The 18,417-nt window shown below is 41.2% G+C and overlaps 1 protein-coding gene across 1 annotated transcript in view; it reads left to right on the top strand.

The window, feature by feature from the left end:
* The window catches only part of ITGA9 (integrin subunit alpha 9), a 245,911-nt gene extending 227,711 nt beyond the window's left edge, over positions 1-18,200 (top strand). Inside the window, exon 28 of the mRNA XM_083577706.1 lies at positions 10,272-18,200. Within this exon, the coding sequence (XP_083433832.1) occupies positions 10,272-10,370 (99 nt within the window). The 3' untranslated portion in view covers positions 10,371-18,200. The remainder of the gene's footprint in view (positions 1-10,271) is intronic.
* Positions 18,201-18,417: the final 217 nt, after the last annotated feature.

Here is an 18,417-nt window from a genome sequence, read left to right as displayed (position 1 = left end):
AATATCCAGTATTCTTAAGAACCCAAGCCAAGACACACTATATATGCCAACTTTAAAATTGCAAATAAGCGCATATGATTATAAAATTCTCAGACATATAAACTTAAAAGAGCAGATACATTTTAAAAATAAACAACTGTTCCATAGGTCCGTCGTTCTGAGAACTGGGAGGTATTAATTCCTTGATATGCATTTACCCCTGGTTGAACCAAGCAGAGAACAATTGTTTATGCTAGTAATTATGGAAAAGATACAATTTTCGTTCAAATATTCTGTATTTTTGGCAGACAAAATGAACCATTTGCATTACTCTTTTATTGAGCTCAGTGATACTAGTTAAACTTTAGCCTAAATATAGAGTTTTTAAAGCAGTGCCAGAAATTTTGTAATATTTTTTGTATCCTTTTGGAGGAAAAAAAGAGTAGCATATTTAATAAATCATTTGCCTGACAGTGATACAGCATTTAGCTACTACCATGTTCCAGCTGGGTTTTGCGAAATATGAATGTACTTACATTGTTGTTCAACTATATTTTGCTCTTCTCAGAGTAAAAATTGGGCAAAACACTTATGGGGGTTTATCACCTTCATTATAAAGGCAGGATTTTGTCAACTAATGGTTAACTCCCACTGATTGCAGTAATCATGTTAATCATGTCCTTATGTATCTCCCATTAATCTCAATGATAATTTGACACATTTTTGTTAATACAGATTCATACTTAAGGCCTAAAATGATTATCTAAACTCATTCATTTTAAATGGAATTGATGAAGAAAGCAATATGATCTCAAAGTCATAACTTTCAAACTATGGTTGCGTTTGAAGGATCATCTGTGGCCTTGTAAACCATGGTTTATAACGCTGTGGATGAGCACCATGGCTGTACATTCCTCCTCCCTCCCTCCCCCCGTCACATGATCTAGTCTGAGCTTCTTGTCCTGGTTTGTTAACTGACATTAAGCCAGTTTCCCAGTTTGGATGTAATTGGGAACTCAAGCTTAACACAAGTCAAGATTTCTATACCAAGGCCAGTGGCAGCAAGGCAGGGTTGGAGTGTGCAGCCATAACTCATCCATAGTTTCACAAACCATGGTTTATGAAGATGCAGATGACTTTCCAAATATTAAGCGAAACAGATTTTTTTAAAAATAGTTCATCTTTATTCTGTTTGTATGAACAACTGCTCCTTCCCATTCCCTGTACTCTCTTTGCATAGATAAAGAGTGTCAGGTGAATGGGAGAAGGGGGCATGTTTTATTTTTGTGCAGTTGTTGTAGTTAATATGGGCTGACTAGAGAATGTGCACATGCGGCAGTGATTGTGCACATTCCCACGGCATAGGGAATGTGCACAAAGGGACATGGATAGGAAATATTGTCAGGTCAACATGCATAGGTTCCAACCTTAACTAAGGACTCTTTCCAATGCTGCAGTTATACTCATCCAACAGACTTCCTTCCATGCAGTGGAACTTCCTTTTCTTCTCCTGTCCCTCCCAGCACACCTTGCACCCTAAAAATCAGCTCCAGAGGATTCAGTACATTTTTTTTGTAGGTAAAGGCAGAGCAGAAGAAGCAGAAGTCCTGTTGCACCAACAGAACTCTGCTTCAGCTGCATTGAATCCAACCCTATAATCCCAACATGTAGAAATATGACAATCATACATAGGAAATGGAAGGGTCTTCAGAAGTATCTGTATCTGCAACTACTGAAATTTCAGTAAATAACTCCAAGAAAGTGTAAGTATTCACCTTGTTGGCATATAAGTATTCCACCAGTTTAATCTTCTTGGTCATCCTCTGAATCTGTGAATGGAAAGGATATTTTCCCCTATACAGTGCCTTCCCTTTAACTTTTCCTGAGCTGTTTCTTTTGGCAGTTCAGTGGATATTTAAGCCTTTCGTTGCCTGTTCTTGTTGTGGTGATTAATTGCTGTTTAGTCCCAACCGCCTATTTTGGGTTTGAGACATCTATTTTTGTAAGGAAGGGAGAGAGAGATTTCAAAGACTAGAATCTGCATTTTAGTTATTGCATTATTTTCTGCCTTTAAAATGCCTGCAAATTAATTCCCAACTTCCCTTTAGTTATGCTTCAAACAGAAATGCAATTTTTACCACCTCTAAAAAGTTATATTTAAAGAATGCAGTAGATGGCAGTATAACTATACTGGATGATGTTGATTTTGCTTAGCTAAAGGATCTGGGAATTGACTTTTGCATTCAAACTTCACATTAGTGCCATTTCTGCTGGGACTCAGTTACATTGCTAGTACTATGTGGCAACAATGTTCAGTTCTGCTTTTCAATTTTCGCTGGGAACCATGGGGAATTGTTAGCAGAAGTTGTCAGGTGGCTTTTGCTGCTTCCCTGAAGCATGGAAATTGACCATCATGCTATGTTGAAGCCAGGGGACAGATTTTCCCTTGCCTTTGTTTCTGTACAACACAAAGCATGTTGTTGTTGTTGTTGTTGTTTAGTCGTTTAGTCATGTCCGACTCTTCATGACCCCATGGACCAGAGCACGCCAGGCACTCCTGTCTTCTACTGCCCCCCACAGTCAAACTCATGCTGGTAGCTTCAAGAACACTGTCCAACCATCTCGTCCTCTGTTGTCCCCTTCTCCTTGTGCCCTCCATCTTTCCCAACATCAGGGTCTTTCCCAGGGAGTCTTTTCTTCTCATGAGGTGGCCAAAGTATTGGAGCCTCAGCTTCAGGATCTGTCCTTCCAGTGAGCACTCAGGACTGATTTCCTTAAGAATGGATAGGTTTGATCTTCTTGCAGTCCATGCAGTGGCGTAGCGTGGGTTGTCAGCACCCGGGGCAAGGCAAGTAGTTTGCGCCCCCTAACCCGTGGATTTTAGCACTCGAGTCTCTTCCACTAGATTAGCGCGCCCCCCCTCAGATGTTGCGCCCGGTGCGGCTGCCCCCCCCTGCACCCCCCACGCTACGCCACTGAGTCCATGGGACTCTCAAGAGTCTCCTCCAGCACCATAATTCAAAAGCATCAATTCTTTGGTGATCAGCCTTCTTTATGGTCCAGCTCTCACTTCCATACATCACTACTGGGAAAATCATAGCTTTAACTATACGGACCTTTGTTGGCAAGGTGATGCTTTTTAAGTTGCTGTCTAGGTTTGTCATTGCTTTCCTCCCAAGAAGCTGGCGTCTTTTAATTTTGTGACTGCTGTCACCATCTGCAGTGATCATGGAGCCCAAGAAAGCATAGCATAGTATTATAGATGGAGTGCCTAATTGTATGCACAGTCATATGCAAACATATGTATATTCTACACACACATAAGGACATTCAGTTCGCTAAGAGGCCCAACAAAGTTTGAGATATCAATTGCATCTGATAATCAGGTTAAAGGTACTCTGAGTAGTATATATGAGATTATAACTGATTTGGAATCACCAGGGCACAATGGTCGGGTAGAATGGAAACGAGATATGTTGATGACAATTTCAGAGGAAAAACATGTCTAGATTTGGAAGAATGTCTCATGTTCTACTATATGTATGAATTTTAAAGAGGAGTTGTGAATGACGAAAAAGCTTATAGCACCAACTGGATTAAATGACAGTAATTTAAAAAGGCAGGCTTGGTAGTGATTGGTGATAATTAAACAATCAATGGCCTTTTAAACTTTTTGTGGTGGGGGTTATGTTTATTTTTACTATGTTATATATTTTTTGTGTTTTGATATTGTAAACTGCCCTGTGGTCCTTGGATGAAGGGCAGTATAGAAATGTAATTAGTAATAATAATAGTAATAGTTAAAAAATAGTTGTAGTGGTGAAAACTAGTTAAAATGTATTGTTATAGCACTGCAACATTTCTGTAGCATTGAAGAATGCTTTTGACTTCATTTTCTTGCACATGTCTAATATTTGAATAAAAGAAAAATGAATAGGAAATATCATAAAAGGTAGCAGTAGGGAAAGAAAGATCAGTGCAGAAAAACATGACATTGTGATTTTCAGAAAATTCTATCCCAACATAACAGGTTCAAACAAGCCCTTCAGTTTATAATGCTCATTTTCCTGGAAGTTGGTCCAAATCTCTTCCCCCCTGCTCCGCCCATCCTGTTGATTTCTTTTTTATTATTATTATTATTTATTTATTTTGCAAATTTTATTTTGATTTCCCCCTGCTTATTTATTGACATTGGTTAGTGTTTCAGAGGCAACTAATACTCATTATTTTCCTTTCATAGAGCAATAATCTGCAGATGGAAAGAATTATCCAGAATAAAGCAACAGGTTTTTGAACCGTTGCCAAACACTTAACACAGATTGCATGTTGTGAATATGGGAGTAGTGACTTTTTGTACAATCAAGCTAATTGCATCAAATGGGGGATATTCAGAAGTAGCACACTTTTTACAATGACAAGCCTGACCATCACTTTCACCTGGAACAGAAATAAGCATTAGCAAATTGTCCAGTGCTTAGATGGGGAGAAATTATAACAACCAATAACTGCAAACTCATAAATGAAGAGAAAGTGTAAACACTAACAAGCTGAGCTGAGCTAAGACTGAGTTAGAGAGGTATGTACTTGCAAGCCAGGAAGCAGTTAGAATACCTGTTAGGCAGTACTTTGAAACAATGAATGGTGCCTGTTTGTTCTGGAATGTGAGCTAAAATGCAACCCATTTTGTAATAGATGCCCTTACTTTTGCAAGTAAACATCCCAAATGTACAGCGTTGATTACTGGTGAAATGGAAATCTCTCTAGAAATATTTAATAGATGCATGGTGAGATACACACACACTTTTTGGTGGCGGGGGGACAAACAGACAAAAAAACAGTCTTTGTTCTTGCTGTTGATCTGATGCTTTTTCTCCCCAAAATTGCTTTCCCTTTATCTTTTTGACACCGCTTCCCAAAAAACATTGTCGTATTTATATCCTGCATATTGATCTCTTTGTTTTGTCTTTATACTCACCAAAAACAACAGAGCCAACATATATTCAATGCTAATAGGATCAATGCTGGCCCCTTGCCCCATGTTGAGTCATCTCAGGTGGGACCAGTCATTTTTGATTAATCAGAAAAGCTTCGGGGGAAAGACATTGCATTCCCACTGGGCCATTCTCAAGGAAGAATGCTGCTGTATCTTATTGCAGGCTTATTGTGGGCTTCTTTTCGAAATTCTTCTTTTTCAGGCCCTCTTCTGACCTGTATTTGTCAGTTAAGTGCCCCCTCCCCTCCAAACATTAAAAAGTTCACAAAGATCACAAAATGCCTTGAAGAATGTTCTACCCCCGAAACCTACAAAAATAAGCTAGGCCCACCCCTAAAACAAGATACATCCCACACATAGTTTCTGCCACCCAAATTACCAGCAGAGAAGAGAGACCCTTTCTTGACCATCATGAATTAATCAGCCTTGATCGTCTTATCTTTTACTGATTCGAGTCCTTTTCAGATGTTATATGAACAAGGGGCAGAAGGTTAAGGAATCCACAAGCCCAGATCTCTATACATTAATTATACTGTTTTCTCCTGCTCTGGAGTGTAAAACTCGAACCAGAGGCTTCAAGTTAAAAAAAAGGAGATTCCCTATGCTATCAAGATTCTTGCTTTTTCTTGGGCTGTGCAATTTTTCATTATCTTTCGGAATCTGCATGTTGTGAATGGATCACAGGACAAATATTGGAGCTGTCCCTTAATATTGCGTGTTAGTTGTAAATGGTAAGTGCTCACTTTAAAGAATTTTGTTTCAATTAAATGCATATATGAGAGTGCCTTATCTCTGCTGATCTCCCTCTATTCTGGCCTGGTTTCAGAGCACTTAACAGAGATTACAGCAAAGTCAACAGCAGCAGAGATTGCAGCAAATCTTTGGTTTCCTAGCAGGATCACCTGTAGATTCTCGGTTTCATGCTTCATTAATATTTATTAACTTTTCCAACTCATTTTAATGCTTGTGGGAAGCCCTGTGCACATATTCTTGATCCAGTTGTGAAATCAGACAAGCGCCTGAAATTGTTGCAACAAACTTTTAAAGATAATTCCTGAAGCAGATGTTGTGCAAGCCGACATTTTTTTTATTAAAAAGAACAGTAGGAAATAGTCTGCTCTTGCTTGTTTGGCCCTGGAGGAAATTAAAATGCATTTCTGTAATTTTGATCATAACTTCTACAAGTGTAGATTTTAATGTTCAAAGTATGCGCTTTGCCTGAAGAATAGGCACCTTTAGGGCTCCGCAAGCAGTTTTAAAGGACAATAAATCAAATGCCTTTGCATATTTTAGGAACACGAGTAATGTGGCAATTGTGTTATTCAATAGTTGAAGAGTTTCATTACTTTGAAAAGTAACTATGTAATAACGATATTACCAATATGCACAGTCTTGCAATTGTGTACACGCTTACCTGGGAGTAGGGATGTAAGAAGGCATTGTTTTCCGTTCTGCTTTGTACCTATCATATGCAGCCCTGTTTCTCTTCTCCTGCAATTTCTCTTCTGCCCCAAACAGTGCTATTCATCCCTGTTGCAAGCTCACTTAGCTTAAGTAATTAATTATGTAACTCATATAAATTATATTGTTACATTATTCCACCCCATTCATTTCAATACAGAGTTAAATGCAATGCAAGTCTCTCACTCGGTGTGTGTGTACATTGACAGGTGTAATGTATAATTTGAGAACTGAGAGCAACAACAGCGAATACCAAATGCATTCACTGGATTGACTTCTGTTCCAGACATCAGACCAATGAGTGAACATGGGCAGTCTCCACACTGTTTTGTTTTCATCAGAATTGTCTGACATCCCTGCCTGGGACTAAGTCCCATTGTACCCAGTGGTGCTTACTCCTGAGTAGACTTATTTAACATGAATTGGCAGGTGGTGATCAGGATCAGGAGATTTTACACCTTGAAGCAAACTTCAAAATGGTGTCCACACTGTTCCATGTTCAGAAGTCTGTAGCTAAGGGTGATGCCTCACTTTGCCTAATGGTAAGGTAAAGGTAAAGGGACCCCTGACTATTAGGTCCAGTCGTGGCTGACTCTGGGGTTGTGGCGCTCATCTCGCTTTATTGGCCGAGGGAGCCGGCGTACAGCATGTGGCCAGCATGACTAAGCCACTTCTGGCGAACCAGAGCACCACACGGAAACGCCATTTACCTTCCCGCCGGAGCAGTACCTATTTATCTACTTGCACTTTGACGTGCTTTCAAACTGCTAGGATGGCAGGAGCAGGAACTGAGCAACGGGAGCTCACACCGTCACGGGGATTCGAACCACAGACCTTCTGATCAGCAAGTCCTAGGCTCTGTGGTTTAACCCACATTGCCACCCAAATGCCCAGCATCATATTAAAAAGAGCTGAAACAGGTCACAGACAAGGGAATTCTGGACTTTTGCTCAGTATTTAATTTGATACAAGATTTTCAGTTTCAAAGTCATGTTTCATAGAACCGTAGCTGGATCAAATCTAATGTACAAAGGCATTTTAAATATGCTCCATGTTGGGGAAGAGGGTAATAACATCTGACTGATGGAGGCAGGCGAAAACATCACACCCTGCAGGAGGGTGAGAGCAGGTTTAAAACAGTAGGAATAACATAAATGTTTAATTACAATGAACAAAATATTGACTTAATGATTGCAATGGCATGCTGCTATGTTTGAGTAATTACTCCTGAACGGTTACCCAAACCTCTTTATTGCAATCATTTTTGTTTATGGGAAGAACATAAAAATCCCAGTCAGGAAGAGAAGACTCAAAATGTTCACGCAAATCAAATTGTTTTAGTCAGGGGTGGGGACTTGTAAAACTACTGATTAATATTAAATGGCCAGCAAAATGGCAACTCTGAAACTTCTTCATTGAACAGAAGGGTTTGAAATTCCCTTAAAGGCAGCAGATATGATTTCCCATTAGAAAGAGAAGGCACAAAAAAATGTGTTCTTATGTAGCTCCCATTGGGCAGGAGAAGTTTCTGGTGTTTGCCCTCCTGGACAGTTCACCCCAAATTACTATCACGTGTGAAGTATAAAACTTGTTAGCTATAGGGCAGGCTTCCTCAACCTCGGCCCTTCAGATGTTTTGAGACTACAATTCCCATCATCCCTGACCGCTGGTCCTGCTAGCTAGGGTTCATGGAAGTTGGAGGCCAAAAGCATATGGAGGGCCGAAGTTGAGGAAACCTGCTACAGGGGATCATTAGATACAAGTAGTTTCAACATCACTCTTCAAAAATAAGAAGTGCTCTTGAATTTTTTCCTAAAATGAAAATGGGCGTCATTTTGGAAGGTCCTGTTGAGGTGAAAGATCTGCAAGAATCTCTAAGGGAAGTGTAAAAAATAAATAAATTCCAATGTGAGTAGCGACATCTCCCCATTTTCCCCATACTCACTTTTAAACATTGTTGCCAAATGTATCCTAAAGCAAAATGTGAGGAGTCAGTGAGAATGTGGAAACATCATGAAGAACTTGAAAGGGAAGAATCTGTCAGATTAGCAACATTTCTCAGTGGTTTTTTAAACGTCTCCAAATGCAACTTCAGGGGAAATTTGGTTTGAACCGCTGACAAGAGAAGCCTCTGCTAATAGGAGTGCCTCTCAGCTCAGGTTGATTTCTGGACTGAGCAGGACAAGGCATCGGACTTCCCATCCCCCAACCCATATAAATAAGAGACCAATAAGACTGGGTTTGGGGTCAAAACAAGCCACAACTTTATTGAATACAGATGCAAGAGGTTTGGCTTGGGCATGGGGCAATCTGGATGCTTCTGGCCCGCTTGCCAGAAGTGACGCGTAGTCAATCCAGGTGGGGGTTCCTAAGACTTACATCAAATAGGGTGACCCCCACAGGGACTGTTGTCTGGGGGAGTGCCTTTGGCCCTGGCCCCCTGGACATGGCCACTCCCCCCGAATCCCTTTAATGGGATACCCCTGCGTTTGGAGGGGCAGGTGGAGACTACAACCTCCCCTCCATCCAAAACAAGGGATTGCCCCAATGCCCAACCAGTTGTGATGATTGCTGTGAGGTAGGCAAAACCACTGGGTTAGTGCCTATGATCCCAGTGGGCAAATTCTTACCCAGCCCTGTAAAGAACGGTGACAACCATAGCCACAGCAAAGCCATTGCCTATCAGTATAAACTGAAGGTGGGTGGGATGGCGGAAAACCCAGCGCAGGAACAAACAGGCTGTGTCCCAGGTGCTGGCTGCTTAAATGGGCAGGGGGCGGATCCGAAGGAAGCCCACAGTTGGCTCCATTGGCTCCGCCCCTGGCTCCGCCCACACTCCAGCCTGCATCCCCATTTGCCAGTGCAGGGTGTAGGCTAAGATCCGGCTCCTGATAGGCTTATGCCCCCTCCACCTACCAGGAAGGGCACTGCTGTTTGAATTCCACCATCACGGCTCCAGTGAAGCCTCTTCCGTCCAGCAGTGCTGCCGCACCAAGAGAGGTGAGAGGACTTACCTCACTCAATTTATCCTCACAGCAACTCTGTAACATAGATTAGGTTGGGAGATGGTACGATTCATGGCTGAGGGAGTTGTGTTTAGCAGCAACTTGGTGGAATTGTGCATTGTGGTGTAGCAGGTAAGCCTCTTGCTAACCAATTGCTTGCTAGCCTAAGAACTCTGAGGATTAGCTGTAAGTACAGAGCGCCTGAATTCAGCTTTCAGATCTTAATATACAACCTGCTTGCAGGGAAAGAAACAACAACTGTTCTTCTTCTTGCTGTACCAGCTATTGTCCTGATACCCCTAACCCCCTTCCCCACTTTTTACGCTAGCGACCACAACCATCCAATTCCCCCCCCCAAAAAAAACACCACCACACATATGCAAACACAATGACCACAAATATCTTATTTGCACATGCATGTGAAATTAAAAAGGCAATGACCAGCAGTTGCCACCTGGAAATGGTAGGCCAACCAAGAATAATTAAATTAAAGGTAAAACGCCCCTGGATGGTTAGGTCCAGTGAAAGGCGCCTATAGGGTACTGTGCTCATCTCGCTTTTCAGGCTGAGGGAGCCACCGTTTGTCCACAGATAGCTTTCCGGGTCAGAGGGACAAAGGGGGAAGGGGGAAATAGATATTGTGACCTCAGACCAAAGCCAACCGAGATATCTGCTCCCATGCACATCTATGTATTGTACCATCCAATCCTCCCTCAAGTCCCATTCAAGTTACTGGAACACCAGTACAAAAAATTCATCTTAAGGACTTTGCAAATTGCGATGCGTGTGTATCGGAAATGCACTCTTCACAAAGATTTCTTTTTCACTTGCAGATGGGCTTCTTCCGTAGAAAATACAAAGAGATCATTGAGGCTGAGAAGAACAGGCAAGAGAATGAAGACAGCTGGGACTGGGTGCAGAAAAGTCAGTAAACTTCTGGAGGGGAACCTTGAAAGCCCGTTCATGTGATACACACTCACTACCCTATTGATCCTGCTCTTGTATCTTCCATATGTGGAAGAAGGAATCTTCTCCAGATTTTTCGGAGGCTCTGTTGACGCTGTTGTTCATCATCATCTTAAGCTAGGGAATGTATCCTGAGGCAACCACTGCAGGCATGTCAGGTGACTGGAGCAATTTGTACTTCCTGGAAGAGATGAACCTTGATAACTGAGCTGCAGTGCAGAACAATATTTATGAATCCAACACTTGTGGTATATACCCTCAGGGGAAGACTGTTGCCTAAAAAAAGTATTTTTTATAAATATAAGCTTTTTATACTGATTTTGACTTTTTATATATTTGTATCAATGTTTTATGTTTTCTATTGAATAGCTTTATATATATATATATATAGTTCACTAACAGTGCAGTCTTGTACACGTCTACTTACAAGTAAGTCCCATTGAATTCAATGGGACTTCCCTCCAGGTAAGCGGGTATAGGACCGCAGCTTAAAGCACTGATATCCAGCTGAAGTCTTGGACATGCATATATCATCCATACTGTACATTTGAACTTCAGTGCAGAAGAGGCAAGCAGATGAAACAAGATGCACCCTACAGACGCAATCCACTAGCCTTGGTGATGTTGTATATAAAGCCTTCAGTGGCACTAAGCCAAAATCCTTTCATTAAAAAGGTGTGTGTGGGGAGGGAAGGAAAATATTTGAGTTGGGAGCTAAAGAACCATAAATGCTGCTCACATTGGATTTTTTTTTTGTCTGTGTGTGATTCTGCTTTTCAGGGATCTGTCTATAAAGTATGTCACATTCTGGTTTTGTTTTGAAAATACACTGCCCTTTTAAATCTCCCTTCCCACTTGGATGCAGATATGTCACACCATCCTTCCCTAGGAGACCCTTTTCTAAAATAAGAGGCAGCACTTTTACAATTTCCAGAACAACCCCCCAGCAGTGTTTTTAGGTAGGACTTGAGTGATACCATTTCTTTGCACTTCAAGCATGGCTTGGGTAGCGAGTGATGCACCAAACTGAATACCGCTTGATTGACAGCCCCTCCTGGTTTTGCAGTCTCAGGCAGGCAGCACAGACAGGAGGCATTCTGAAACTTTGTCGACAGCTCCTGAGCTGTGCTTAGTATAAGAGGGTTGAATATGGAGCCTGCCTGATGTGTAAGGGCAGGATTCAGGTTGACAATTTCAGAAAATCCATTTAGAATAAAATAAGAAACTTTTTTCTTCTTTTTTTGCAATTTCCTTCCCCTAAATGGTTGGTCTATTTTATTTTTTATTTTTTTTAATGTACCCTCCTCTGTCTAGAACAAAGATGAAGGAAAATTAAAGGTCATGGGAAAAGAAGGCATGGGTTGAGGGATGTAAAGAAACTATATCTAATGGCAGAGTATGGGGAAGGGCGAGGGACATGGGTGGTGCTGTGGGTTAAACCACAGAGCCTAGGACTTGCCAATCAGAAGGTTGGCGGTTCGAATCCCCGCGACGGGGTGAGCTCCCGTTGCTCGGTCCCTGCTCCTGCCCACCTAGCAGTTCGAAAACACGTCAAAGTGCAAGTAGAGAAATAGGTACCGCTCTGGCGGGAAGGTAAACGGCGTTTCCATGCGCTGCTCTGGTTTGCCAGAAACGGCTTAGTCATGCTGGCCACATGACCAGGAAGCTGTACGCCGGCTCCCTCAGCCAGTAAAGCGAGATGAGCGCCGCAACCCCAGAGTCAGTCACGACTGAACCTAATGGTCAGGGGTCCCTTTACCTTTATGGGAAAGGGCAGAGATGCTCAGCTGCGGAACATCTGTCTCGCATGCCTAAAATCCTAGGTTCAGCTCCCTGGTATCTCCAAGTAACTGCCAGGAGTGCCCCTGTCCGAAACTCTGTAGAGCTGCTTCTGTTCATTGAAGATTAGTCAGATGGACCAATGGTCTGATTCCTATGTTCCTCAAATGGATGCTGTAACAGTACAATTCTGTACATGTCTACTCAGAACAGGGGCAGCTCATCCCATTTCACCACTTTAGGCAAAACGGAGAGGTGCTGTGCCCGCTCTACTGCCCCTCTGCCCAAGTCTCACTTACCGGGGTTACAGGGCGGCAGCTTCCGGCAAATCTCGAAAGAACTAGCAGACTTCTTGCGAGATCGCATGTAAGTTTCATGAGATCTTGCAAGATCTTGCTGGAAGCTGCTGCTTCTCTTCCCTTCTCTAGCAGCAGGGATGGGCAGCTGCCTCAGTCTGCTTCATGGCTGGGCCAGCCCTGACCCACACATCCCATGGAGTTCAATGGGGATTACTGCCAGCTGCCTGGTTCTAGGACTGCAGCCTAAATGATTGGGCTGCATGTCTATCAAAATCACTTTGCTCCCCTATCTCAATGTGTGGCATGCTTTATAGATGGCAAACTATTCCTTGCAACCAAATGACAGGGACTGTCGCTCATTTCGGCTTCTATGTACCCTTGTTCGTAGGGCATATTGCACTGAAGAAAGCAGCAATGAATGTCTTCCTTTGGCTACCCTGACTTCACTGATATGTAGTCCTTTGTGAATGGGAAGGAATTGGGGAGTCAAGATCTTATAAATATAAACAAAAGAAACTCCCATTATCTAATGCCTGGTTATTTTATGATTGTTTATCTGCCACTTTCCCTGTTGCCATCTATCTTTTGTTTTGTTCTTGTGACTGCTGTCCAAGGTCAGATCAGAAACCTATGCTTAGATAAAGAAATATTCCCATGGTTCAGCTGAGATTTATATCAAAAGTCCAGCAGTTTACACATTGGACCTCACTGGTTATCAGTAAGGTTTCGTTAGCAGAATTTGCTGCATGTCCCTCAATGTAAATAAGGCTAGATTAAGATTGGGCATACACTGGCAATAGAAATTTTCATCAGGTTTGTTGACAAATTACAATAGCAGGTAGTGGTGTTCAGCACCAGGAAACAGATATTTATGTTTAGCGCATGAATTCATCTCTCATAATGTTTAAAACAATCACACGTTTCATTAAGATGGGATATGTATTAACTTCAAGTGCCTTTTTTGGAAAAACAAAAATCTTCTCTTTGGTAATGATTCTTTAACATGTTTTCTTGCAGCTCCATCCTAATGGATTATAGCATGGTGAATTCTTAAGTGACTGTTGGGAATAGCTCAGTCCTCACTTTGGGGTTGTACTGTCTTAATGTTATTTGGGAATGAGATTGCCTGAAATAATATACACATAACTATACAGTGTAAATTTCAGAGTTTTATGGAACCACGTGGAAGAGTAGGCCAGTTTTCAAGTAACTGCCATGACTTTCTGAATGCCTTGCTATGTTTGGCCGAGGTGGCACTGCCAAACGCATGAGGCTGATCATAGTTCATCTACTCCAGCAAGTTCTAGGAGTGACTTACCAAGAAGGCCGGTGGGGTTCTTCCCAAGCCCTCCTGCCTAAGTTCCTTTGTGCTGGAGATTGACAGCTGTGATCTTTTGAACCTGTGGCTTTTTCCATGCCAGGTATATTCTCTGCCTCTGAGGTCTGTACTATTTCACAATGGCACTTCCAAATTAGCTCTTCAGTTGAAACCTGCATTGGGTTTTACATAGCCAACCACGTAGTCGTGCGCATTCAGTTGGTTGCAGCATCTTCGTAGTGTCTGAAGGGAAATGCAGGCTGTGTCTGGTGACCTCTTTGGATGTTACAAAGAATGTGCAAATGGCTACGAGTTCAACTGGGGTAGTTTTACAGTGTACCGCAAGGTGGCATCCTGGCCTTATGACTCAGGAGCAAGACTAGCTCGAATGTGCTCTTTGCATATCAATGGCCGTCATTCCACTTGTAAGAAGCATGTGGAATCCTTATTCCGCCCACAATTTTTTGCTCCAGAGCTTTCCCTGCTCTTTAAAGCTCAATCAGAGCAAACAGCAATCCACAGAAGACACAAATTGCTCCAATTCAGCTTTAACTCTTTGTATTGCTGCTAATTTCCACCAGCCCAGACTTTCAGTTTGTGAGCTTTCACTTTATATCACCGATTATGCAGGCAAACATTGTGGCATTATTAATAATAAGTTTAAAAAGATAAAGGGCACCTCCAGCATCCAATTACACGGCGTCTCTTTGATTATTTGCATATACTAACAAACCATAGGCATGAGGAGGAAATTAAAACCATGATAGTTCCCAAAGAAAACTCACACAAAACCACAGAAATATTTATTTGCTGTTGCAATATTTTTTTTTGTACAGTTTGAAGGTTTTTTCAGTGATTGTAACATAAATTCCTGAGCAGATAACCAATATAGTTTTTAATGTGGAACAAACCATTGCTTCAAAATCAGCCTGCTATGGAAGGGATTTGCTAAACGACCCAGGAAGTAAAATAAGACTGCTTCAATATTGCAAAGTTATACCTCAGCGCATTGAAAGAAACAGCTATGCAATACCACAGGCTTGCCCCTTCTAACCACCAGCTGGTCTTGTTAATGGACAAATATTAATATTGACAAATTTAATTGGTATATTAAAGAATGGCCTTCAGTTGCACTATTATATGTAAGAATTAGATCCAATTTTATCCTGGTAGTATCCTACTGATTTGATTGTTTATGTGCCAGGAGAGGCTTTGGTTCCACATGTCTGCTTATTTTCACAAGCTGAGAGACATGCTGAAATATTATTAGCCAGTGTATCATATTGAATATTGAAATATTATTAGCCAATGTATTATAAAAAGTAACAATCAAGCACAGAAATGTTTGCATTCTGTTTCCTGCACTTTCTCTGCAAATCTTCAGAATTTGTCCCCAAAGGCCAAAACAAGGTCTCTGTAAAAACAATAGCAACAATTAATTAAAACGTAGACAATGTGCTGCCCTTCTGTGGCACCCAAAATTAGCTCCATGAGCTACCCACCTCACATTGCCTAATGTCGATAGCCAGGGATGATGGACTTTATAGTCCAAAATATCTGCAGGGCATCAGGTTATTTCAGCACCCCTCCCTCAAAACCTAGAATTTGGCTGGATTATTGATTATATCTAAGGACGAAGAAACACAAATCTTCAGCTATGTGTAGTTTATCAGTGATCTGTTGGCTTTTGATTTTGTGTTTACAAATGACTGCAATCTAATGCAGAAAACTGATGTGGAAGTACCTTCGTGCAGGGCAGAAAGGTGTGTGTGTGTAAAATATATGTAGGGTAGCCACTTACGCATTGCCAAAAATGAACATAGAAGAAGACACAGATGCTCATATATATGCATGCTCAGAGAAAGAACGTGTGTGCAAATTTAGAAATTACAGTAACTCAAATAGAAATACATCTCACCATAGCAAGGCAGATTGTGACAGGTGACCTGTGAGCCTGCTCAGTCCGCTGTCGAAGTGCCAACTGTTGACAGACAACTTCAAGACCACCACCCCCTGCTCTCCCTTCTTAAGTTCCTTTATTTTTAAACAGGACTTGGACTGACAGCCCTTGTCAGTCCTCTGTACAGTCGGCCATGTGGCCATTCTAATTCTGTCTGTACATATTTTGTAGTGGTTGGTCTGAAGCAAGGGGTTAGAAACCTCACCCACCCATGCCGGTCTTCTGCTATAGCTTGCAGCTTTTGTGGCTGCATTTTGGCAATTACATGTGACTGAGTAGCACAGGTAGTTCGGCCATGTGAAAAAAGAGGGGAGGGAAATTCACCAGCACTGCATTGAGTTTGTTAGATATTTTAAAGCTCAGAGGCCACAAAACGTTTTCTATGTTTCCTTTTTATGGCTCTCCCTTTTGGTTTCTTTGCAATTCTACTGTGATTGCTTTTTAGTTCCAGTTATAAAAGAAAATATTAGATTTTTACAGTGGTATCCACCCAGATATTTCAAAGAATAAATACTGTCAGTGTTTTTTAAACCTTTCACAGTTATATTTATTATTATCAAGAATCAATTGATTTTAATTAACACCAGTAATGTAAACAGACGCCATGCGATGGCATAGTGTCTTTCAAGTAAGCACAAATGTGTGAACTGTGTGTGTGTGTAAGTGTGTAGAGAGTGACTTTATGGGTTCCAGATCAGTACAAATTTTGCAGACAAGAATCAAACCATGACTTCAGGGTTTTTAAGCTAATGGAAGCTAAATCATGATCTGTGCCTTGCTTCCTTGTGGCTCGTTCCGCAATCTATAAAGTACAAGGTGACACAGCAAATATTTTCTGATGTTACCCTGTAATTGAAGAAATATGCAATTTATACTTCGATTGTAAGTGTATACCTGTCTAAGTCCTTCCAACACTCCCATTACAAATCCCAGTGAAAAGGGAATTTTACCTGCCCTTCCAAAATGTATTAAGAAAACTCAAGTCCTTGTTGGTTGATATCAGTGTTGTTCATACCCATTTAAAAGAGTGGACCCAAGTAAGTGAATTTCATTGATCTCAATTAGTCAGCTCAGTGTATGTCTAACCACATATCACCCATTATCTCCAAATCCCATAGCTGAACAAGAAATCGGTGGACACTAAATTTTCCTATGATTAATGCACTCCTTAATCCTTACTTAATGGAGCTTTTAGTAGTTTTGTTATAAATGTTTATTCTGTGATGCACATACAGTTGTTGGTTATCTGTGACACCAGAATAGCATTCCATCCTCATTCCACAATTTCAGAATACGGCCATCAAAATACACGATGCATTCATTCTCATATTGAAGTCCTCATCTTCTGTTTTTCATGGAAGTGCTCTTAAAAAAATAGTTCTCCCAAGAATAGTTAGATCGAACCGCTTTTGCTGGTTCAATCCATATAATCCAATGTCTGGTCTGCCACCACTATGCTAATTCCAAGTGACCTTAATGAAATGTGGATTTTGTTTTTCTATTTAAAGTGTGACTTGAAGCTAATTAAAATGCTCAGGAAACATCACATGGCATGTCTGGACAGGCTCTTGGTAGGTTTGAATTCCCCACTTCATGTTAGCAATCATTGCCCTGCACATAAAAACCTAGCATGTCAGGAAGAAACAGTTTAGCATAGATTTTTATGTGAACGAGCATTGTAAATTGCAGTCCCTACATGCGGTTTGAACTGAAGAACTATGTTCAGGAAGAACCCCTCTATGTGCTTTTTCTGCTTATAGATGGGCTTCTCAGTAGTACCATATTTTTACCAAATTGCAATTCTGCACATTCTGTACTACTAGATGGGAAGGTTTGTTGTTGTTGTTTAGCCATGCCCGACTCTTCGTGACCCCCTGGACCAGAGCACGCCAGGCACTCCTGTCTTCCACTGCCTCCCACAGTTTGGTCAAACTTATGCTGGTAGCTTTGAGAACACTGTCCAACCATCTCGTCCTCTGTCGTCCCCTTCTCCTTGTGCCCTCCATCTTTCCCAACATCAGGGTCAGATGGGAAGGTATTAGTATTTAACTAATACAAGCTGCAAAGGAAAAATAAAAGGTTTCACAGGTTGATTTTGTGCCTTCATTTATGGCCAATTCTTGGTGGTGCAGCACATAGCAGAGAGGACATGCGGAGTGTCAAAGCCTTGGGGCACATGTTTAAATATAAAGGAAGCCATTGTATCATTTTCACTCACTCGCTAAACATTTCACTCCAAGTGTAAAATTGTTAACTTTTGATGGATTTATTTGTGCCGAAGCATATGTTGTCTTGTTATTATCATTGTCACCTGTATTTACCGACTGTGTGTTCACTTCTATTTTAATACACTTGCACTGTTTTGGAAATTTCAGGTTTTAAAAAAGAGAGAGATAGAAACTTTTGGTGAATAATAAAAATGCCTGCAAAAATTATTATAGTTAGTTGAATGTTGTGTAACTTTGCCAATCAACACACACAAACACACAATCACATTTCTGTATGGAAAGTAGAGCCCAAGGAACCCTCATTTCAGAAGAAGGATTTTTCTGAAAGAAGTGAAGCGGCAGCCAAACTAATTGGTTGAAGCATTAAGGTCAGTTAATACCTTTCCTGTTATGGTGAAGCATTTAATAATCACAATAATCTTATTTCCC

Source organism: Podarcis filfolensis (assembly GCF_964270895.1).
Source record: "Podarcis filfolensis genome assembly, chromosome: 12".
Taxonomy (NCBI): Eukaryota; Metazoa; Chordata; class Lepidosauria; order Squamata; family Lacertidae; genus Podarcis; species Podarcis filfolensis.
The sequence above is the reverse complement of the archived record's forward strand: the minus strand, read 5'-3'. Positions and strand labels throughout refer to the sequence as shown.